This window comes from Triticum aestivum, chromosome 2D, assembly GCF_018294505.1.
Source record: "Triticum aestivum cultivar Chinese Spring chromosome 2D, IWGSC CS RefSeq v2.1, whole genome shotgun sequence".
Lineage (NCBI taxonomy): Eukaryota > Viridiplantae > Streptophyta > Magnoliopsida > Poales > Poaceae > Triticum > Triticum aestivum.
Genome location: NC_057799.1, coordinates 135,357,911 through 135,380,437, shown reverse-complemented (window position 1 = coordinate 135,380,437; position 22,527 = coordinate 135,357,911). Strand labels below are relative to the sequence as shown.

The window sequence follows — 22,527 nt, the reverse complement described above, 5'->3', positions numbered from 1 at the left end:
TTTTACAGAGTTATGACATAATATTTTAAGCACATACAATGATATTATTTTCATTATGAATAACACGTCTGTACATCAAGTCATACAAATGAATTCTCAAGATTCAGTTACAGACCAAGTATGACATGACATGCGAAAACCCAACAATGATGTGTGCCTGAGCATCCTTCATCATGTAGGCGACCCCTAAAAGAATAAAGCTGGTGTCATGCTTATTTTGACCTCAGCGCACTGGTTGTTTGGCCCACCTAAACTGGCAACCTTCAAATACACCTGAGACGTTCCATTATGTTAATCTGGCAGCTGACGTGAACATTTACAATGTTCTAAATCAAAATGAGAAAATCTACTATTCATGCAGATAAAATCTAAGAAGCTGGCCAAATGTTGCTGCTAGGAAACTATACAGTGCTACCCATCTTGGTAACGAATTACAACAAAACCTTATGCAAAAGTTATCTTAATTTATTGTTAAGTAAAGTGCTCCCAGGTTTGCTTTGGTTTGGTTTGGAGCCTGATGGCATCCCAACTAAGAGCATTGTCATCAGAAAAGTTCAGGGACATACCACAAGATGAGCTCGGCGCATATGTCAGTCTACAGAAATTCTATGTGGGCTGGTCTGTGAATCATGGTATCGAGGTTCTGTCCATGGGCAGATTTGTTAAAATTAACATCACACCTCATGAATACATGGGTTTCAGATGATGGTGCATGGATCTGGTCCCAGCGATTACTACTCCATGTGTGTCAAAATATAAGATGAATTAAATTTTCAAAAGTCAAAGTTTCCTATGTTTGATCAAATCTGTAGCAAAATACATCTAACACCTACAATACTAAATAAATCAAATATGGAAATATACTTCATCATGAATCTAATGATAATGATTTTCTATAGTAGATATTTATGTTTTATTCTATAAAATTGGTGAAAATTAGGTAAGTTTGAATTTTTAAAAAATTAATACCTTACAAGTTCAAACTGAGGGGGAATTGAACATTTCTGTAAAGACACGACATTTTCTTGAATTATCAAATGATGCATCATCCTAACCATTAGATCATTATCAATGTACGGTCCATAATCATTTGGGCAAATCATAAAATTTCTCAACAAAACAATATCTGCATTTCGTGTTTCTACATGTAGATGGATTAAATACCAATTACGAAAAGTGGTTAAAGTAAGTAGATATTCCTATAATATTTTGGATTAGAGCATCATATCTTGGTGGTCTACACTACCACTAAGACATTACACTCTGGTCATCTGCTTCTCTTTTTTCTTGCTGCTAGATGTGAGCATGACAAGAATCTACCTAAATGGCTGCGAGCTCAAATTTACTGGGAGCAAGGCATGGTTACTGTTAGAGCAGCAGATGTACAATGGGTGACCCAAGGAATTGGCTTCCGCGCGCCCGACAACATTGGTGTACATGTTTTCCCGTGCTTGCAAGTTGTATTTAGTTGCCCAATAGAAGTGGTAGTATTTGCAGTGCAATGGAACCAACCTGATACGGCTTATCCAAGGAAACAACAACATTAGCCAAGGCGGCGGCGGCAAGGAGGAAGTGCTCGAAGTCTGACCAGGGAAGCATCTTGGTAGGTACTCGACAAGAGTGTGCCATTGCTCATGCTCAGTGAGACACACTGTCATCTTTGTTGCCGCGGCTGGTGTTGATCTCTTCCTCCTTCATACTTGATTTTATCACATAACCACATTTAACATTTTTAAATGTTTTGGTCGACCCCAAAAGCATTGCACCGGTAACAGTTGGGTCAATCGTATTATCCCTGAAATGCCGATATAAGAAATTTAGTGAACTTCAACTAAAAGCTCGACGGCAGGTTGAATAGCTAAAGTAATGCACATGCAAAAGCAAGGTAAATCTCTGGCCTCAAAACTTGATTTTTTTGTGTTATACCAAAAGATGGTATTGGCACTTAAATATCTACATAAAAGTTCAGAAGTTGCTTTACATGCGTATCATAAGAATCCTTTTTACAGGATAACTTAGGATTTCATAGTAATGTCTTCACAAGGGCATAAACTTTCTTGGCCACCAACATCCCCACACTGTAAATATTACACTCTATAATACATTTTTTGTGGAAAGATCATCAGATGTAACTAAAAGTCAGTGCAAGCTTATCACATACTTAGCATTGGTCACTCTATACAAACTTGATTTTTTGTGGAAAGATCATCACATACTTAGCATTGGCACAAAGAATTAGCGGCTGGAATGGACCTAATCTACTAATTTTATGGTACCGGCTTGGCTTGCATATGTTTCGACTCATAAGTGGTGTGCTATCTAATTTTATTCCGGTGCAAGACTTTTTTTAAGTTTTTTAATGGATACCATGGACATGCCCAACATCATCGACCGAGTCATCTAATCAAATTAACAATATCGAAATATAAGCAAGGAGAGCAAAATCTGGAAGAAACAAAAGAACAGAATAAAAGAATAGTGTCTTCTATGAATTTTACGGAGTCATCTTATAAATGTCACACATACAGCTGAGTTGGGCTGACTAAGACAAGTTCAGTATATGTGAAAAATCTCAATATCGAGAAGTGGATGCATGAATATGAACCAAAAGTAGTCCTTGATGTTTATGCAAAGGTAGATCATGTTATAATCCACATTAAAGGAATGAACACAAATAATACATTATATGTTATGAACTCATGAGTCCACGGTCATAAAAAATAGTAAACAAAACCCTTTCTTTTTCACCATTTGTAAAACTGTTTGGAAATTATTCCTAGCCAGGAACAAAGTATATGCTTAGGAAGCCAGGGGCAAAATTTATTACTATGCGTATAAATGAAATTAACATCAAGAACCCAGCTTGGATGTACAGTAGCAAAGGCTTGTTTCAAATGCCTCCAATATGAGGCGAACATTCTGTAGAACTTGAGACATTTACCTTTCTGGCTTCATCTCTTTGTCCAGACAAAATCTGCAATTCCTTTCTTTCCAAATCTACCAGACTACATAAGAGGCAAGATCAATCTACTTATATGCACTCATATTATTTAACAAGTTCTTGTTTAAGTCATATAAATCTTGCAAATAAAGCACACGACATCAGTATAATTCTTCAGGAGCTGATAAAAGGAGAAGCATACTCATAAATAATAATTTATCTATTTGTGTGGAGCACTACAAGATACTCCACACAGATGGTGGTATAATTATTCAGGAACTGAAAGAAGGAGAAGCATACCTACACAAATTAATTAATATATTTGTGTGGAGCATGCTAAAACATACAGGATAGGAAGTTTCTTGTGGATACCATCATATGAACAGGTAATCTGAAAGTTTTTAATATTCCATGGCAAATCAATGGCTTCTGATGTACTCTCTTGGTCTCCTCCCCGTATAGACATATATGCTATTGTGACAATAGGCATTGCATAAAACAGCTCTGCCGACTACATACATGACCAGTGTCCAATACCTTCTCTCATTTTCTTCAGTTACATGAGACGAGAAACAAAAAGATCACTTCGACGGGGTCTAGCTACACATATCAAATTACATGTAGTAGATTGAACAGACCACGCCGGATATTGGCCTCTTTCTCTGGCCAGAGCAAGTTTTGGGGACTGGTATTAAGCTTTGCAATATTCATTTACTCAAGGCTGCATTCCTCTTTGAAATATACATGCGTGAATCAAGAAACATTTTAGATGCCTTTGACTGAAAAATTGAGATGCTTGTAATAATCACTAAACTAATAATAAAGTTGATACCAGCAATAATTTAGCATGCAACCACGAGTAGCCCATATGTTAAACTATTATCACAGAGGGATATATTACCTCATTTTATACTCATTTAGAATGTTGGCTGTTGGCTGCAATAACTGTCCAAAAAGATCTAAACTTCTCCTGAAACATAATAGAAACATCATGTTGGCAGCGGCCTGATATTTACATAAAATATTCTAAATATTTTTGGGTGGAACCTGCGGCGATATAGTTCCGCATGTAGTACGGTGCAAATTATTGTTCCTCCATTGCAAAATAATTTGTATCTTGCTAGGACTGGGTCATAAATAGTATGTTGATCATTTATGAAAAAACAATCAACTAAATACTAAATATTTGATCAATGGACTGTGCTAGTACTGTACCGACATTACCGGTGTGTATAACAGTCTACAAGTGTTCGTACTAACTAAAAGTAAGTGATTAACTGATTATGAGCAGACTAATATCGACTGTAAATGTATCAATGCAAAACGACATAAATTGAGATGAGATGTGGAATAGAGAGCAGGTTTATGGAGAGAGTTCTAGAGATTTAGGAGCTCCTCACTCCACACCTCCTAACTAAATATATTTCTTATTTGCAAAAAAAAAAAAACTAAACACATTTCTAGATATCCATGTATACATTCAGAAATATAACAGTTTTGATGAATCTTTCCTTCTACTTGTGTTGGACCTTTGGATGATACATTCAGAGATATAAAAACTGCAGATTCAATGCAGCAATCAAGCAAATCACATTTCTCTTGTGAAAGATGTTTAATACTTGATCAGCCTGTTCCTTTGATCCGAGTCTGGAGAATTGTGCTGCCTGGATCACACATACAGACACAGAACGCGAATCACACATAACTGGCCTTAACCAGTATGCAGCTCACCAGTTCTGCAGACCAATCGCATACAAAATACTCTATTACCTCCGTCCCAAATTAGTTGTCTTAGATTTGTCTAGGCACGTATGTATCTAACACTAAAACATGTCTATCTAGACAAGTCTGAGTCAACTAATTTGGGACGGAGGGAGTAAATGGTATATGATGCAGTCTGCTGAACACTACTGCTACAACCAAATATGTGGCGACAGATGTGCTGCATCCAAATTAGTCGCCTGGATTACATAGTAGAGTACAGGCGTACAGCTCGAAATCCAAACTTTTTTATTTATTCAAATTATCTCCATTATCTTGCTCTCCCTTTACACAAATCAATTATCCGAGTTGCGCACAGGTTTAATTTGCGCGCAAAGAAGGGGGAAGACGCGATCGATCTGGCGGGGGTAAAGTGCTCACTTTTGTCGTCCTCGCGGCGGCGCTTGCGGCTGGCGGCATCGTCACTGCCGACGACCTCGACCCGCAGCCTCCTTGTCGGAGAAGGCCTCCTTAGATGTACCTTATGCAGATATATTGGCAATGAGACAAAACTGCAATTAACAGTAAGGTAAATTTCTCATGTTCAGTTCCATGTTCAGAACAGAAAGACAATTCTTGATATATTAGATAAAGACCTCAGACAAATCTTCCAGGTTCAGTATATTAGATAGAGACATCAGACTTAATTTGAATTCACTACCAGTAGAAAAAGTAGCAGGTTGTCACTTAAAATCCCTTCAAACTAATAAACCGACCCATACCATAGTCCACCCAATTGCAGTTGTAGAGAAAAGCTTGGAATTGCTACAATTTGAGTTCTAGTTCAATTGAGATAGACTCACCATAGTACTTTATATGGTTTCCCTGCACCTTTTCTTGTCGAGGTAATATAACTTGATGGAGGAACTCAAGATTAACCCATCCAGTTTACTTCAATATACAATGCACTCAGAACAAATAGCATTATGAAAGAAACTTGAGCTGCCCCTATGGGATGCACCTGAACCGCTGCACGAGCTCGCCTTTGGCCGCGACCTGTATGACACGAAGCACATGCTCACGACAGAGCAGATGTGTTGGTCACTAATCGCAGGGGAGCGCATGAACGTCAGGAGTGCCTGCAACATCTGCGTCAAGATGGCCTCCTCGGTGGCAGCTTCAACCCCGGCCTCAAAGCGGCACCCTGCGATGGCGTCGACGACCTCCGCAGGCGGAGCCGAGGAGTGAGGGCCTGTTGAGCGCGATGACCTCTTGGACAGAGGCCGGCGTGATGGCGCCGCCAGACTCCTCGAAGCTCACGGCATGGAGAAAGGTCACAGCGGTAGCGGCTATTCTAGGGTCGCGGGTAGATGCAGGGACTCCTTGATTCACACATCTTCGTCCTGCCAACGTTGGCACATCGCCACCGCGGTCCTCTTTGCTCTCCCTCCCCTTCTTCCTCCCCTCTTCCATGGCTGGCACAAGGGACGCGATGAGAGGAACAGGAGGCAACGCCTCATCCAGATCGGGCAGGGGTGAGTGTAGGGGAGGGGGCGAGGCAGGCGGAAGGACGGGCAACAGCGGAGCAGGGCGACGGGGGGCGGCGGCGGCGGGAGGCGAACCCTAGAGCAGGGGCGAGGTAGGTGGAGGGAGGGGCGACAGCGGAGCAGGACGGCGAGGGACGGCGGCGGGCGGCGAACCCTAGAGAGGATCGAGCGACATCGAGCGATAGGAGAGGCGAGACCGAGGGAGAGGGAGGAGTTGGATCGAGCGATGCGGAGGGGGGAAACCAACAGGGAGCACGGAGGTGGGAGGATGACGGAAAAAACCCAGTGAAATTAAACTGCGGAGACTATTCATCAAGTCGTCCATTAGGAATAGAGATATTATAAAAAGGAATCAATCATATGTCTATATCGATCATTTGAGAAGCGCTCCGTTGCCGTCCACACCACACCCACCTCTACACTCGGGCGCCGGCTAGACCACCTTCTCCACCATGCCCAAGTCCTGGTTCTCCGTGCGACAGGCGGTGGTGGCTCCAGATCTTGGTGTCGGCGCCCTTGCTCTCCGAGGCCCTCATCCTCCACAGCCTCCTCCTCCGAGAAGGAGAAAATCGTCATCTCCTCCGGCGACGAGGAGGAGCAACCGCGCCTCCTCTTGGAGGCCGTGGTCATGGACGACCAGCTTGTGCGGCAGATCGAGCTCTTGATGGAGTGGTCGCACCGGGGTCGTAGTCCGGCGCTGTCATCGCTGCCACCAACCCGCGTGAAGGAGGAGCCGTCGCCACGCGGACCCCAACCTCGCAATGGCATGGGCCCTCGACCTGAGACAACCATGTTGTGACATCGCTACCTCAACGGGGAGCTCGCCAAGATCGACGAGGAGTGGTCTCTCTACAGGATCGCCATCGCCGCCGCCGGCAGGGGCAAGGGCAAGGCTCCCCGGCCTAGGTCGGCGTTGGCCATGACGGCCCTCCGCACGGAGCAGGAGAAGCAGAATGACTCCTCACCGTGCCCTTCCGCCGCTGGAGGGAGCACTTCGACGAGGGACGACTACGGTGCCGCTGGCCAGGTTGACCACGCGTACTAGGTCTAGTTTTTTAAAAGTTTAAGTTAAACGGATGGAATACTGTCCCTTATATATACACGTCTGAATTTTAGTTAATACCATCGTGTTTGATGAAATTCGTGGGACGTCGTTTGGAGATGCCCTAAGTTCACAATGCTAAACCGGTTTGAACACCTAGTGCCAACCTAGAGTGCTGCTATGTTCATGCCATCACACACTAGTTTAAACATCAACACACTACTGAAGGTGTTGAAATATGACTGCCAAGCTTCCGCCAACAATGTGCCAACAATAGACTCCTTGTAATTGCAGTATATGTGCCTTACTCACTTTACTTTCATGCAAGTTTGCTTCCACACTTGACTCCAAATGATCATATACTATGTTACATCTTGTTCCAAATCACCTCCACGTCACAAGTCATACTGGTTTGACCTGGGTGAGAGACCAAAGTATTGTGGTACTGAAAGTTAAGAGTTAAGTTGTTAGATTTTGGAGTTTAGGAACCAAGCTTAAACTCGTCAATAGTTGAATGAACATTTTTTAAACATTATATGTGGATCACAATTTATGAGTGGCATGTGTCAACTATGGAAAGCCGAGGGTTTTTCTATGTTGAATTTCGAAAGACAGAAAACTACAAATCTTTGTACAAATACAGATAGTTGATGTTGCTTTCAAAATCTCTGAGCAATTTGGTTGATCACAAACTATGGAAAATAGATGATTATATGTGTGCACCACATACGTATTTTGGGGGCAATGTTGCAACTTGCAAGGATACTTTTCCTTCCCAAGAGAAGTTACAAGGGTATGCTTAGCAAGGCAGCGGCAGCAGCAGCAGCCATGTTTTGATTCTGCAACCTCACATACCAAGACTGCACTCATACATTTTCGAGGCAATATTATTTCCCAAGCAAACGGCGTGCACGCTGGTTGGCTCCTTTCACCCTGGAGTTGAGTTCCTCCACATCATCTTGTAGACCGTCCATGGCTTTGTTTTGCCTGCATTCCAGTATGTATATACAACACCATTCAGCAGGATGCACAAGCACAGAACAGAAGAAAAAGTCCTGATGGAATGTTTTATTGTACATTTCAATCTGAAAAGATTGTTTTATCTATTTTATAAAAGGACTCCTTTAAAGTTGTTTTTTCTTGTCAGTAAAAGGTAACTAGGAACACAAGATTATGGTGAAATGTTTATTTTCTTTCTTTGTCCTTAAAGACCCTAATGGCATGTTTTGTGAAACCATGTGCGGTGCACGTTTTCGACCTTGTGCGAAGATTCTATCTGCACTAGAGTTATGTTTTAAGCGCTAAAATGTTACTTGGCCACACCCACACATACATAATGTTACTTGTGCACACACGCATAAACACAATAATATTTCCATTTAGCTTAAAAACATGACACTGTTTACTTTCGTAAAATAAGACAAATATACATGTGAAGTTTCATTAATTTATTGTCACTTCTTGGAGTTTGTTAAGCTGAACAAACACCAATCAATCAAGAGCACTCATTATTTACTGTTCTGTATAAAGCATCAACTTGGTGAGCAATCTCATTTTTTTTCCTGTAAGCGCTTAAAAGGCAGTGAGACGTGTTGCATTCAAAACATTGTTCCAAACCCACTGACAAACAAACCGGGAAAGGACTGTACAATTCCATGGAAGAAAACAGGGTGAGGATACTTTTTAACTTGGGTGTGATGTTTTTCAGGCAGAATCCTCACCCTGTTGGCCAATGAAATAAGATATGGTGAACTGAAGTCGATGAAGCACGTATCTATCGATTTCTGAGCCCATGTCGAGAGCCATGCCCTTGAGCTGTCCCAGGACATCGCTAAGATCAGAAAGGGCATTGTCTTGCTTATCTTTCTCCACCTGCCAAATAAAATGGTTTGTGATTAGTCATTAGGTCCAATTTATGCTGCATGGATCCCAGCACCAGCACAAACCTGAACCTTCTCCATGGCGTTGGTAGGATCAGAATACTTCTGAGGATCCGACTTCCCTACGGGGCTTGAAGACAATCCTAATTTTTCTCTCTGCTCTAGGTGGTTAGCCCTTCTTTTGAAGGGATCATCTATTTCAATAAGTAACAATGTCAGCATAAAGAGAACACTCAAAGTCAACCTTGTTTGAGCCCAATGAAAATGCAAACCTCTCGAGATAACTGCTGGTCCCTTTATTTGCCTGGTTTTCTTGGGCTTCCAGGTTTTTGAGAAAAACCCTCCAAGGCTTCCCAGAAGTGTCTCACTCTGAGAAGGAAAACCAAGAGCTCAAACACCAGTAAGAAGTACAGTAGTGCAAAAGAAACTGCCGGCTTCGAGCTTACCCTGCTAAGGTCCTGATCAATGTTCGCAGCGGTTTCATGGGTCCTATTCATTTGTTGACCCTGCTTGTGCAGGGCGATCATAGTGTTGGTAGCATCCTCCTTGATGTTTTCAGCGAGCCGAAGGCAGACGTTCACTTTCTGAGTGACCTCCTCGGCCTTGTGTGCAACGTAGCCCTCCAGCTCTTGCACGGATTGGTTGTCGAACCCGCCTGAATCGCGGAAGCCATTCTTGTATCGGCCATTGGCGCCAGGATCAACTGAGTTGGAAGATGATGCTCTTGCACGCCTCGAGGTAAATTCAGAGTCTGAGTCGGAATCGAACGGATTTGGTTTAGAGGACAAAGGTTTTGCGACGCTTGACACGGGCATCTTTCCTGTTCGTAGCCACGATTTAGCTAGTTATAAAATGCAAAGAAGACTGAAGAAAGGAATTCAGGATTGTGTTTACTAGAGATAAAAGTAGTGAACTCCACGTCTAATTCATAAGTGAGGGGAGCAGTAGAAAGCTGAAAGCCTCAAAGTAAGAGCCATCGCTGAATGAAACCTATGAGATAACAATATATACTAGAAATTTAAATCGATGAAACCATGTGAATATTCTCATTTTTAGGAAATTCGGAAGCTTCAATTTAATCTCAGTAAAAATAGTGGATGTGGGTTGATGTGCTATATATACCTGAAAAGTTTCGAAATATAAGTCAATTCCATATATCTATGACATTCGAAGAAAAAGGGTAAATGCTTAATCAAAACGGTTAAAACTCGTGAATTTGTTCTACAGTTGTACTTTACTATAATTTTGAGCAGTATATATAGTTATAACCCAAGTAACATTGCGCAAGAACTTCCTCCTGGCTTGCACGACGATCGCACAACATCCCTGCAAAAATCCTAAAGACCGACCATGTCTTCAGAGACCGAAACCCAAGATCAGTCGTGACACGAACGACACGAATCACAGGCTGATCCCGCACCTAAAAAAGAACAGTCTAGGATCCCATGTCGCCTGAAGAAACCGGGGTCGAGAAACTGCCGTGCGCGGGTCGCAGTTGCCGGAAGAAGACCGGCAAGAGGAACGAACTGAGGTAGGGAAGAGCCGCATCCTGGGGCGAAGGAGTTCCGATGAGTTGATAGAGGTGGAAGGAGGGAATGGATCGAACCTGAGAGGAGAGGAGGCGCGCGACGAGGGTGCGGAGAGGTTGCCGGCCGCCTGCTTTTTCCTGGGCTGGGCGGCAGAACTGGAGTTGGAGGCAAGGAGGATGTCCTTTTCTTCCAGGACAGTTGCAGACCTTCTTGCCTCGCAAATCGCATTTTTATAATCTCGGATTACCCGGCGTCATGTTCTGGCCATATGACTTGACCTCGTCCTGTAATAACTGAGATTAAATTGTTTTTTTATGTGTGGAATAACTGAAGCTAAATTGTTACTACTACTATAGAAATGACTGCAAGTTTAGGCAAACTTCCTGCGTTATATGATCACTCCTACAAACCGTTCATGCCCATATGAGCATCAAACATTGTTGAGAAGGCCAAAATAATTCGAGAAATGTGCATGCAGCCGTGCAAGTCTAGGATTTGAATGGGCTTATTTCAACATATAAGAAACCTAACCATCTAAGCTACGTGTTCACCATTTCTTTTCTAATCCTGGAATATGTTTCTGATCCTATTGGACAAATAACTCTCGTACAAACCACGTGTACACACCAAACTCATGCCACTTACAACATTCTCATTTGGCAAATCTGTGTATGCTAATACATGTAACATCCTTGTGAGTCCTGAGGCTGAATCTGAGACGATACATATGAAGCTTTTACAAGTTACATTCGCGCTGCCGTTGGAGCTTAACTCAAGTGGTAATCTGTAAGTAAAATAGCTCACTAAGGTTACAAATGCATCTACAAACAACAGTGGCACAAAGAATTATATACAGCAACTGCCCACATGAGTGCATATGCATCTAGCATCCTACATTATTTACTGCGGCACCATCTGAAGCTTCATCGGGATGCCACTCTACTAGCGCTTGGTTCTCCGGTGGTGTTTCGTCAATGTTGCTAGCATCGGAAGATCTGAGGTCAAGCGACCCTTCAATCGAGCAATTAGACAACTCTACCAGCATTGGACAGAACCCGCAAGAGCAAGATTTGCAAACCCTCCCGAGGTTCATTGCAGAGTTCAATCTCTACAATGGAGGCATATGCATGGTGTATCAGTACCATGAAACAACTAGTATCGAGCAGAAGACTGCTGCAAAGATTAGTTCATTTTTGGTGGGATGCTATAACCTACATGCACATACCCCTAAAGCATCCTTCAGTTTCTTAATCTCCGTAGCTTGCGTGTCAGCTAGCTCATGCGATTCCTGCAGTTGTCTTAGTGCTCCGCTCAATTTCCTTTGCTCTTTGGAGACCTGGTTTTGAATATCAGAAAACAAAATTAAATCAGGGCGTAGAGGGGTTGTCAATATGACAAGACTAAGAGATTGTGTCTATTTCATTTGTAATCATGCGATTAGATTCAAAATTCAAATAATGGTCTTATGGAGCAACAACTTGAGCTATATGTGCAACTATATTTCTACTGGTGCAGTTACAGTTAGGAAAAAAAAAGAGTCTATTTCTCTACCTGAGCCTCCAGCTGCTGAATTTGTTGAATAGCCGCTTGCTCAATGCAAGACCGACGCTTGTATTCTTCCTCAAGCATGCCAGTTATCTGGTACCTCAATTCAGCCATTTCTTGAGTGAGATCTTCTGCATCCTCCTTTGCTTTCAGTTTTTGTTCTCGAAGTTCTACCTAACAAGGAGAGCAACACTTAAATCTCACCGGAAATGGGAAACTTATATTGAAATCAGAATCAACAAAACAGACAGATCCTTGAATTTACCCAACTAGCAGTGCAAGCAACTAAATTCCATAGCGATACGTTCAAAATAATTTGTTTCTGAACTTGTTTGGTAGTAGAAAACTACAGATGGAACGTATTCGAACGAACTTATACCAAAATGCTGAAGTACAAGTAGTACACAAACTCTGACCTTGAGCTGCTCAATTATAAGTTCAGGTTCTTCATTTTGCTTCCCCATCTTTTCAAGAATTTCATGACCTCTTTCATAGTTTGCATGACCATCATGCTCCACTGTTTTATCAAGTTGCTCCACGCCTGTAGAAGAGGATTGTTTAGGAGCTCTTCCAGGCAAGTACTCTTTTTTCAGTTGTTTATTCTCACCCTCAAGATGATCAATAGTCTTCCATGCCTCTTGCAGCTGGAGCTCATGTTCTCCCAGTTGCTTCTCTATTCTAACTTTGTACTCGGCAGTATGCTGGCTAAAGCTCTCAGCATCAAAAAGTCTTTGCTCAAGCGTAGTCAAATCAAGTTTTAAACTCTCAATTTCACATTGCATGTCCAAAGTTACGCTTTCGAGCTTCTCTATTTGTAAGGCTGCCTTTTGCAGCTCCTCTTCTTTACTTTGGACTTCTTCCATCAGAAGCCAGCACTGAGAATCAGACCGCATCAGAGCATTGTCCATAACTCTCACTCTTTCAGGAAATTTCTCAAGTTCAGTTAGTTTCAGTTCAAGGCCGTGAATATGCTCCCCCATGATGTTTGCTTCAACATTCCTGATATTTAACTGATCCTGCAAATAGTCTGCACTTGCGATCAGCAAAGACTACATAAGCAATAAGGTTTGCAATAGCCAGACAAACAAGAAATGGAATAATTCCTAGAGCATACCAATTTCCTGATAGCAGTTGCTCAGCTCAGTTTCCAATTTCTCAATGTATTGCCTGTCCTTTTGACAGGCCCTAGAAGCTGCATCTTTGTCAAGCTGTAATTTCTGCATTAACAAAACTACGAATTCAGTGAAGTGGTATCTCTATTAAAAAAAGTTGGAATATTTTTATAAAGAAATTGCGTTGCTATTTGACTTGGGATAAGACAGAGCAAAGTGATGCAAAAAAATTTGTTTACTCTGAAAATGTTTCAAGTGCATTTTTATCTTTATGCTACCATGTGAAATGCTTAAAATACATTCTCATCAGACCTCAAGAAAACATAATCATCATGCAAAATTACGACTTACTCTAAGTAAGACATAACATCTTATCAAATCAGCAATTTTATCTCTAACACATCAATCAATACCATGCAGCCATGCATGATATTAGCCAAAGAGGAACCATCTAAGTACCACATACCATTATGAGAACGATCAATGCGAGAGTAGTCCAGTATCAATATCATCATGCAAATTACTATTCTATCATATCAATACCAACAAATAATGCATTTTAAAATTGGAATCTACAGTAGAAAAAAAATCATGAAAGGGATGTTCAAACCATCAGTACCTCCTGATTCTTCTTCCCCCTTCCAGGCAGAACTTTTGCACCATTAGCTGGACAATGGCCATTGGAGCTACTAGCCATATGCCGATCTGCAGAATAAGAAAAGGCTAAGTACGAACATGGGCGCCATAAGTTATCTAAAATGGCATGTTGTACCCTTTGAATCACCCATTGGGAACAAATTTGTCATTAGAACACCATCTCAAAACTAATATCTGGCAATCGATAAAGACCATAAACAATAATCATTACCACTACAAATAAAAGCAGCCATAAGGGGATCATAATTTTACCTAAAGTATATAAACTAAGTCCTAAATTTTTTCAGGTGTGCATACAAATGCATTCAGGAAACTTTCATTTGTCAGATTGGAAAATGTTGCTCACGAGGAATCTACCAAGGCAAGTTGAAAAACTGCCACCAGGTGCAAATTGGGCAATTTGTTAATTTTAAGCAAACAGGGATGCACACAACAATTGAGTTGCAAATCGAGAAAAGTCACCTTTCAGGTTCAATTGTGAGAAGAAAAGATAATGATATGTTTGATAGTCTCGAGCGCAATGAACCCAATAGAGCATCTCATTTTACAGAGGAAGGAACTTCGTGGGCAGCAGATGCAAGAAAGACATATCCCAAACTTGTTGGCACCTACTTGCTCGGTTGCATCCACCGCTAAACTTCCGGCGCGGGTGGATCTAGATGATGTGTTCAGTGTGATTAATTTAACTAATCGCTGGATGAAAAGCAATGCCGTACCTCCTCTAGACGAAATGGGTGAGCACTGCGGACGGGGTGGGGGCAGCGGGAACGCGATGCCCCGACGAGGAAGAACGGGAACGGCGGAGGTGGCTAGGCAACGCGCCTTAGAGGCCGTGGTGCTTCGTGTGGATGGGTGGATGTGGGGTGGGGGGGAGGGAGGGGGGGTTGAGGCGTCGGCGGTGACGCCGCTAAGGTACGGGCACGGCGGCAGCTGTAGGCCTCGGTTGTAAGAGCAGGGGTTAATACGGCGCGTTTGGAGGGGAGGCGCTCGGAGCGGCGTCCGGGTAGGAGCGTGGTGGCGACGGCGGCGGCAGCCGGAGTATAGTCGGCGGGGCGGCCGGCGTGGGTAGGTAGCTCTGGTGGAGGTCCAGCGATGGGAAGAGTCGCGGTCAGGTCTGGTGAGGTGTGACTCCACCGATCTTGGCTTGACCTGACCATGTGAGGCAATCCTGGACATATGGGTCGTGCCGTGTGGGCCAGCCCACGGGCATGGAATCTGGGCCCGGCACGACACGCAATTAAAGGCCGGGCTGGCCTTTACCCCCCAAAAGTCAGGCCTTAAGGTCGGACACGACACGACCTTTTTAATTGAGGGCCGGCATGACACAGTCAGGGCCTAGTGCGGCAGCCCGTTTGGCACTTTATATCTTTGTTAAAATATTACTAGCAAAAGAGCCCGTGCGTTGCAACGGGAGAGAATACATAACACACGCTCTTAACTCAACAACCATCACTCAAAACCATAATAGGTCCATCTCCTTTATTTTTGCGAGGCATCATATTTGTGTTGTCGCTTAACCTCCTTCTCACACTCGCCGGCGATGGCCTCGGTGTTCACGCAAAACAACAAAAAACCTGTGTTGAATATGGTTAATCCTAAGGTGTCTCTCTCTCTCTCTCTCTCTCTCGCTTTCTCTCACTCTCGCGATGAGAAATCTGTTGTTTTCCCCTGTGACATTTTTCAGAGGTATGCATGTGTAGTTATTGATGTTTTTTTTTCGTATATGGTTATAGTGGGGTGTTTATTTGCAATCCGGATCACCGCCAATATGAAAAAAATGAATCTTGCGCTATAAATTATAAGTTTGCTTCCATAACAATATTTAAAAAATATTTAACAGGTAAAATTAACATCATATTTAGATTCCACACATTTTTCTAATAAAATTTCATATATAATATGTTAAAATCAAAGTTAAAAGATACAGATAATTTAGAAAATCATTTGGTTTGACTCAAATATATTCCAAAATAGTATTTAAAAATACTTAACAGGTAAAAATAATCTCATATTCATATTCTACATATTTTTCTAATCAAATTTCATATATAACATGTTCAAATCGGAGTTACGGTTTAAAAGATATGGATGATTTTAAAAAGCATTTGTTTGACTTAAATATGATCCGCGGGTGAATTACCTAAAACATCAGGGGTTTTCGAAAAAATGTAAAATAACGGTTCGGGTGTGACTTAAATCCAGACGGCGGGTTGATTTCAAGAAAAGACAGAGACTTTTGTGTAAAATACGAAAATAACGATTCGTTTTAACTTAAAACAGGACTGCGGGTTGAATTCTCTGAAATAGAGGAACTTTTCTGAAAAATGCCATGACGGACGAAAGAAACCCAATTTGCTTTATTATTAGGTAAAGATTATTATTCTGTTTTTTTTTGTTTTTTCAATTTTCTTGTATTTTTTTAGGTTTTCACAACTTTTGTCCTTTTTTTTGATTTTTTCTAGATTTTAATAAACAAAAGATCTAGTGACGTTGTCATACATCGGCGGTGGTTCATCAGCAAGGAGCCCAGCAGCAGACCTACCGGTAGGCCTACGAGGCCCGCCTTATACCCAACAACAAGAGAGTGCCCGGAGGAAGGGATATACGTCCCTGGATCATCTTGATCTCCAAGATAACGACAGCGACGATCTAGATCGCATCTCTCCTTGTAAAACCTTAGCCTCCATCGTGTATATGGGAGGCTAGGGAGCTCTCATTCCCATCTCCTCGCTGGTAGAAACAACTCTCGGTAGACTCATACATGTCTCTATAATCATTCCTCGCTCGAGGTATACCCATCATCAATAACAAACACAAACACGACGTAGGTAGTACTCCACCATGGAGGCACCTGGGTAAATTCCACGTGCGACCTCCGATCTGTGACTTTCAGCTATGCTAGGTACCCTACCGAGGGAACTAACGATTTTCTGCACACCTAGAAGGCCAAAAATCAACGCGGACAGCCCCACGGTCGTGTCGTGCCGAGCCTGGACATTTTTGGAATGTGATCCGAACATCATTGATCTTTTGCACTTATTCAACAGTGAGATTAAAGAATAGGAGGCTATCATCCGCAAATAAAAAGATTTGAGATACCTGGGCTCACCCTTGCAACCTTATCGGTGTTAGACCCCCCTTGGCCACCTCCTTGCGCAGCAAAGTACACACAACATCAACCATTAGGAGAAAGAGGTACGAGCTTAGTGGGTCACCTTGACGCAAACCTCCCCCTTAGCCACCTCCTTGCACAACAAAGTACACACAACATCAACCATTAGGAGAAAGAGGTACGAGCTTAGTGGGTCACCTTGACACAAACCTCCCCCCTTAGCCACCTCCTTGAGCAGCAAAGTACACACAACATCAACCATTAGGAGAAAGAGGTACGAACTTAGTGGGTCACCTTGATGCAAACCTCTCGAAGGTGGAAAGAATTCAAAAGTTCACCATTCACTGGTACGCGTCGGTGCTATATAAACGGTTTTAACCCCTTTCTGCGACGGCATTTGGAACCGTCGCCAAGTGAGTGTGGGAGATAGGGGGGTCCTTCCCACACGACCCAGAAATCGTTGGGCATAGGCCCTCCTGGGACACCAAATGAGCTCGTGTGCGATCGGACGAGGCATCGAAACCCAATCATTTCCGTAGGTATGTACATCCCACACGGTGAATCCCAGAAAAACATTTCCGTAGGTATGTATATCACACATAGTCAATCCAAGGAATATGTTTCCGTTCTTATGTACATCCCACACAGTCAATCCAGGAAAACATTTCCGTTCATATGTACATCCCACACAGTTTTATGTGTAGGCTCGTGTGTGAAAGGTGTAACTATCGCACACGCTCTGCCTTGGTTAACTCTTTGCTTCTATCAACTACATCACACACAATTTGATAAAGAAAACTGTGTGGCATTGGGCTATCCATCACAAGCACTTTTACTGCTAGAACCGTTTGCAAAGTTCCATGGCACATTTAGCAGGTTTATTAGTTTACAATTAATAATTCCAGTATTACGCAAATTCACATTTTATATCGAACATCTATTTGGCAATTTAATATCAGGCACATAAATATATTATAATATCATAGTACGATAGCTACATGAAAATAGCACAGCACAACATATAGCTAGTTCAACTTCATAAGAACAATGTATTCATTTCCCTAATCGAGATCATCCAGGCTCGTCTTATCCACCTCTTCTTTCAGTTTAGTAAGAACCTATTTTGCACTGGCCAACTGGGAAAGTGCCTTCTCCTTCGCCAACACCATCTTAGCAAAGTCTGATTTAAAAATCTGAGCTCATTCTCCACCTTCCTCTTTTTATCCCGCATCTTCAAATATTCTTCAGTGTTGACAACACTTTCTCTGTTATCTTCCTCATACATGCTCCAGAGCTTCGCTAGGCACATCTTCAAAGACTGTGGCCACTCTTGATCAACCCACTCCAAGTAAGAACACTTTCGTTCATCCTATAATATTTAAAATTAGGTCAGTAACAATTGTAGGGGAAATGGGTTTATAGCAACATATAAAACCACCAATGCTTATTTTGAAAAACTGAAGAAACATGTTAATTATGACATATCTTCTCAAAAAGATCAATGTGCAAATGAATCAATTGCTACTGAGACAACAACCAAATTCTGGAACATCAGAAGCTATAATAAACTACAACAACGCTACAAGTTCTTACTCATGTACAATAAATAACAAATTGAATATTTTATGAGAAAGGTAAATATAACTGCAATAGCATAGCGACAGTGTTTGGATGATAGCAAATTGATACTAACATGTGTATACATGCACAAATTTAGTAACATAGAACTAATAGCACTAAGGCCGTCCACTATGTATGCCAAAACTGGTGTAAAGACAACTGTTGCTACATCTCGCACCGGTGCCCTACACTGGCGAGCCGATGTAGAGGAAAAGAATCAGGGACCCGGACTCCGGAGCACCTAGTTACTTCGATGCCCAGTTCCTTCGTGTCATAAAGATTTAGTATTTTACTGCTTGGCTATTGGCTGCACAAAGTGCTGAAGCGGTGCCAAATAATTTTCTAATGGCACCTCTGATGAGATGGCAACAATTTTAGATACTAGGTACAAACTATGACACTGTCTTAGGATGTGTTTGGTTGAAGGTGTGGTATGAATGGGTTGGGACCGTGACATTGTCTGAATCACATCTAACAAATGATTTGTAACAACGAAAGAGGGTCTAACCTTCTCTGCACATGCCAGAAACTTCCTCCCACTGCCCACAGATTCAAACGCAACTAGCTTCACGCATGGAGATTGATGATGACAACGAGCAGATAGATCTTCAGCCACCCCGCTCCATTCCTTGTCACTGATGGTCCTAGGGAGCTACAAGAGGAAGAAATGACTCAAATCGACCACCGGGTAAAAAAATCCTTCATTCCAAGTCATAGCCCAAGAGAGAGAAGAGAGGCATACCCGCGTGGTGAAGGAGTCGTCGCCGGAGGAGGAACTGCTGGAGATGTCTTTGAAGAAGACCATGGCGACCCCGGCGGTAGGATGCGAGACGACGAGAGCGAGGAAGCGGCTATAGCTTAGGAAGGAAGGAAGGAGGAAACAAGGGAAATGTTACTTGTGGTCAGGGAGAAAATGGGGTGGGGAAGGGGGTAGATATTTTGGCGGTAGGCCAAAATTTTGGAAATGTGGAGGGAAACTTTGCGCGCGGTGCCGCCGGACCATTCACTTTGAATGATTGTGTGCATCGCAAACGATTCTTCTGCTTTACGTGCATGGGATGAGTTTGATAATTCAAATTTGGGTGGAAATTTCCCCGGGTACGTCATTGCATAATTTAACATTGCTTGCTAATTTGGGCACACAAAAGAGCGTACAGCAGACATACCACATTTACTGAATCGAGCAATTTTAGTAATTAAATAGAGCCAGTTGACCTAAACATTGCTCTAACAAAAGACCAGCATTAAAAACAAAGCCTAAGTACGCATAATTTTAACAAATCCGCCGCCGCGCCGGCCTATGCATCACCGGTGTGAGATGAGACGTCGATGACTTGTCCTGGCGACATGCCGCCGTTGGTGGACTCCGCGTCCCCCCTACTGAAGTCGACCGCGTCCTCGTCCCCGTCCTCGACGCCGCCCTCAAGGTTGTAGTACTCGTAGTAGTGGCTGCGCCAGAGCTCGCATTGGTACTCCACCGCCGATCCTCGACGGACAGACTCTTCTCTACCCCGACCTCAGCCACACGCAACTCTTCCTCCCGGCGCTTCTCGATCTCCGCCGCATCCTGCATCTCCAGCTCCCGCTCGGCGACCTCATGAGGAAGCAGGTGCTCCATGGAGACCGCCGCCTTTTCAGACGTGGGTTGCATGCTGGAGTCCGAGGTGGCCGGAATATCTTGGCGCGTGCATCCTCGATCTTGGCGTGGATGGCCTCGACCCGGGCCAGGGCGACATCGGCGGCACGGATGGCAGCTCGAGCGCTCTTGGTGTTTGCAGCCGCCGTCGCAGCAGCAGCTGCAGCCGTCTCGGCTACTGCAGCTGCCCTGTCGGCTGCCGCAAACGCCCTCTCGGCGGAAGCGGCCGCGCTCAATGCGGATGCGGCGACACTCTCGGCGTAGGCGGCTGCGCTCTCGGCGCAGGCGACGGTGCTCGGGGGGGCGGCCATCGTACGGGCCTTCACGAAGTGTTTCCAGGGCGTTATCTTTGCAAAAAGGGGTGCGGGAATGGGGATCAGGATTTGTGGATTCGGGGGTTGCCGGCACTGGAGCAGACGAGCCGGCGAAGCTTAAGGAGGGAGACTTAAATAGACCGAGATATTTTCATCGCAAACGGTTCCTAGAAAACAACTGTGTGTGATGTTGTAGATATTTTTTTATTAGCTGTGAAAGACGAATTTGGATTAAAGTGGCAACGGACGGTGTTTTAAATGTACGAGAAATTTTGTAGTACTAATACAACTGTCATGTCAAAAATTGGAAAATTTCAGGGGTCATTTGACCTTTTAAGACATTTAAGTGATTTTCTAGCCATTTAATGACCGTAATTGAAATTTGAACTACATGTACATGCAACAGCTAATCATAACGGTTTGAAAAGTCAATTTTTGTGTACTTGTGTGCGATTTAATTCCATGTGCAGTAAATTGGAAGAAATTTTTAAACATATTGGTCTAACGGGTATGACACAAGTAAGCATGGCGTGCCATCGCATTTAAATTCCAAAAAATTTAAAAAAATGTCAGAAACACATGAAACCTTGGTTGATGTGATGTCATGCCACCAAGATGATGTGGTAAAATTTTGGCATGTGTGACGAAAGTTTGGACACACATCCCTCATAAACCGGAGCAACTCACTAGAAGGCTCGTGGTTCCGAGAGGGAACAATGCATGTTTTATGACGAACGGGAGATAGCTTCCTCGTACAACCTTCAAATTTTTTCTACGTGTAACATGCACTAATACAATTGTCATGTGAAAATTTGGAAAATTTCAGGGGTCATTTGACCTTTTGAAGACATGTAAGTGATTTTCTAGCCATTTAATGACCGTAATTCAAATTTGAACTACATCTACATGCAATGACTAACCATAACGGTTTGAAAAATCATATTTGTGTACTTGTGTGCGAGTTAATTCCATGTGCAGTAAATTAGAAGAAATTTTCAAACATATTGTCTCACGACATGGACACATGCATATGCATGCATGGAGTGCCATGGCATTTAATCCAAAAAATTAAAAAATATCAGAAACACATGAAACCTTGGTTGATGTAATGTCATGCCACCAAGATAATGTGGTAAAAAAATTGGCATGTTTGACGAAAGTTTGGACACACACCCCTCACAAACGAGAGCAACTCACTAGAAGGCTCGTGGTTCCGAGAGGGAACAATGCATGTTTGATGACGAACAGGAGATAGCTTCCTCTTACAACCTTCAAATTTTTTCTACGTTTAACATGCACTACTACAACTGTAATGTGAAAATTTGGAAAATTCTAGGGGTCATTTGACCTTTTAAAGACATTTAAGTGATTTTCTAGCCATTTAATGACCGTAATTCAAATTTGAACTACATCTACATGCAACGCCTAACCATAACAATTTGAAAAATAATTTTTGTGTACTTGTGTGCGAGTTAATTTCATGTGTAGTAAATTAGAAAGGAATTTTCAAACATATTTGTCTCACGACATGGACACATGCATATGTATGCATGGAGTGCCATGGCATTTAAAATCCAAAAAATTTAAAAAAAATCAAAAACACATGAAACCTTGGTTGATGTAATGTCATGCCACCAAGATGATGTGGTAAAAATTTTGGCATGTGTGACGAAAGTTTGGACACACACTCCTCACAAACCGGAGCAACTCACTAGAAGGCTCGTGGTTCCGAGAGGGAACAATGCATGTTTGATGACGAACGGGAGATAGCTTCCTCTTACAGCCTTCAAATTTTTTCTACGTGTAACGTGCACTAATACAACTGTCTTGTGAAAATTTGGAAAATTTCAGGGGTCATTTGACCTTTTAAATACATTTAAGTGATTTTCTA

General features: G+C 42.7%; 2 protein-coding genes and 1 long non-coding RNA gene across 10 annotated transcripts; all 3 read right to left on the bottom strand.

Moving 5' to 3' along the window:
* Positions 1–18: 18 nt before the first annotated feature.
* Positions 19–6,450, bottom strand: LOC123052191 (uncharacterized). Of its 4 annotated transcripts, XR_006424511.1 has the most exons (5): positions 5,084–6,443; positions 3,843–3,911; positions 2,942–3,005; positions 1,513–1,795; positions 19–273 (listed from the first exon to the last, which is right to left on the bottom strand). It is a non-coding gene; the product is annotated as an uncharacterized lncRNA (long non-coding RNA). The 4 variants fall into 4 exon arrangements; XR_006424513.1 differs by having other exon boundaries at positions 1,513–3,911; positions 5,084–5,214; positions 5,506–6,450; XR_006424512.1 differs by having other exon boundaries at positions 1,513–3,911; positions 5,084–5,214; positions 5,664–6,450.
* Positions 6,451–7,868: 1,418 nt separating this feature from the next.
* LOC123052189 (putative SNAP25 homologous protein SNAP30) lies at positions 7,869–10,900 on the bottom strand. 2 transcript variants are annotated; one of them, XM_044475299.1, is made up of 6 exons: positions 10,718–10,900; positions 9,558–9,931; positions 9,384–9,480; positions 9,178–9,305; positions 8,985–9,103; positions 7,869–8,218 (listed from the first exon to the last, which is right to left on the bottom strand). In XM_044475299.1, exons 1-6 carry the CDS (start codon positions 10,866–10,868, stop codon positions 8,119–8,121), a joined length of 969 nt encoding a protein of 322 aa, XP_044331234.1. In that variant the 5' UTR covers positions 10,869–10,900; the 3' UTR covers positions 7,869–8,118. The 2 variants fall into 2 exon arrangements, with proteins under 2 accessions (XP_044331234.1, XP_044331233.1); XM_044475298.1 differs by having other exon boundaries at positions 7,872–8,218; positions 8,953–9,103.
* A 375-nt stretch (positions 10,901–11,275) lies between these two features.
* Positions 11,276–15,084, bottom strand: LOC123052188 (golgin subfamily A member 4). 4 transcript variants are annotated; one of them, XM_044475295.1, is made up of 8 exons: positions 14,417–15,084; positions 13,917–14,002; positions 13,300–13,402; positions 12,793–13,212; positions 12,602–12,726; positions 12,192–12,359; positions 11,866–11,976; positions 11,276–11,748 (listed from the first exon to the last, which is right to left on the bottom strand). In XM_044475295.1, exons 1-8 carry the CDS (start codon positions 14,490–14,492, stop codon positions 11,524–11,526), a joined length of 1,314 nt encoding a protein of 437 aa, XP_044331230.1. In that variant the 5' UTR covers positions 14,493–15,084; the 3' UTR covers positions 11,276–11,523. The 4 variants fall into 4 exon arrangements, with proteins under 4 accessions (XP_044331230.1, XP_044331232.1, XP_044331231.1 ...); XM_044475297.1 differs by having other exon boundaries at positions 11,856–11,976; positions 12,602–13,212; XM_044475296.1 differs by having other exon boundaries at positions 11,343–11,748; positions 12,602–13,212; positions 14,671–15,084.
* Positions 15,085–22,527: the final 7,443 nt, after the last annotated feature.

Excerpts from the sequence above, each read along its gene's own strand:
- LOC123052189 (XM_044475299.1), bottom strand. The coding sequence starts at position 10,868 with ATGCGATTTGCGAGGCAAGAAGGTCTGCAACTGTCCTGGAAGAAAAGG. Across the intron at positions 9,932-10,717 it reads CGCGCCTCCTCTCCTCTCAG|GAAAGATGCCCGTGTCAAGC; the intron begins GTTCGATCCATT and ends GGCTACGAACAG. Across the intron at positions 9,481-9,557 it reads TTGATCAGGACCTTAGCAGG|AGTGAGACACTTCTGGGAAG; the intron begins GTAAGCTCGAAG and ends TTTCCTTCTCAG.
- LOC123052188 (XM_044475294.1), bottom strand. The coding sequence starts at position 14,492 with ATGCTCTATTGGGTTCATTGCGCTCGAGACTATCAAACATATCATTAT. Across the intron at positions 14,003-14,416 it reads CTCACAATTGAACCTGAAAG|ATCGGCATATGGCTAGTAGC; the intron begins GTGACTTTTCTC and ends CTTATTCTGCAG. Across the intron at positions 12,360-12,601 it reads TTATAATTGAGCAGCTCAAG|GTAGAACTTCGAGAACAAAA; the intron begins GTCAGAGTTTGT and ends TCTCCTTGTTAG.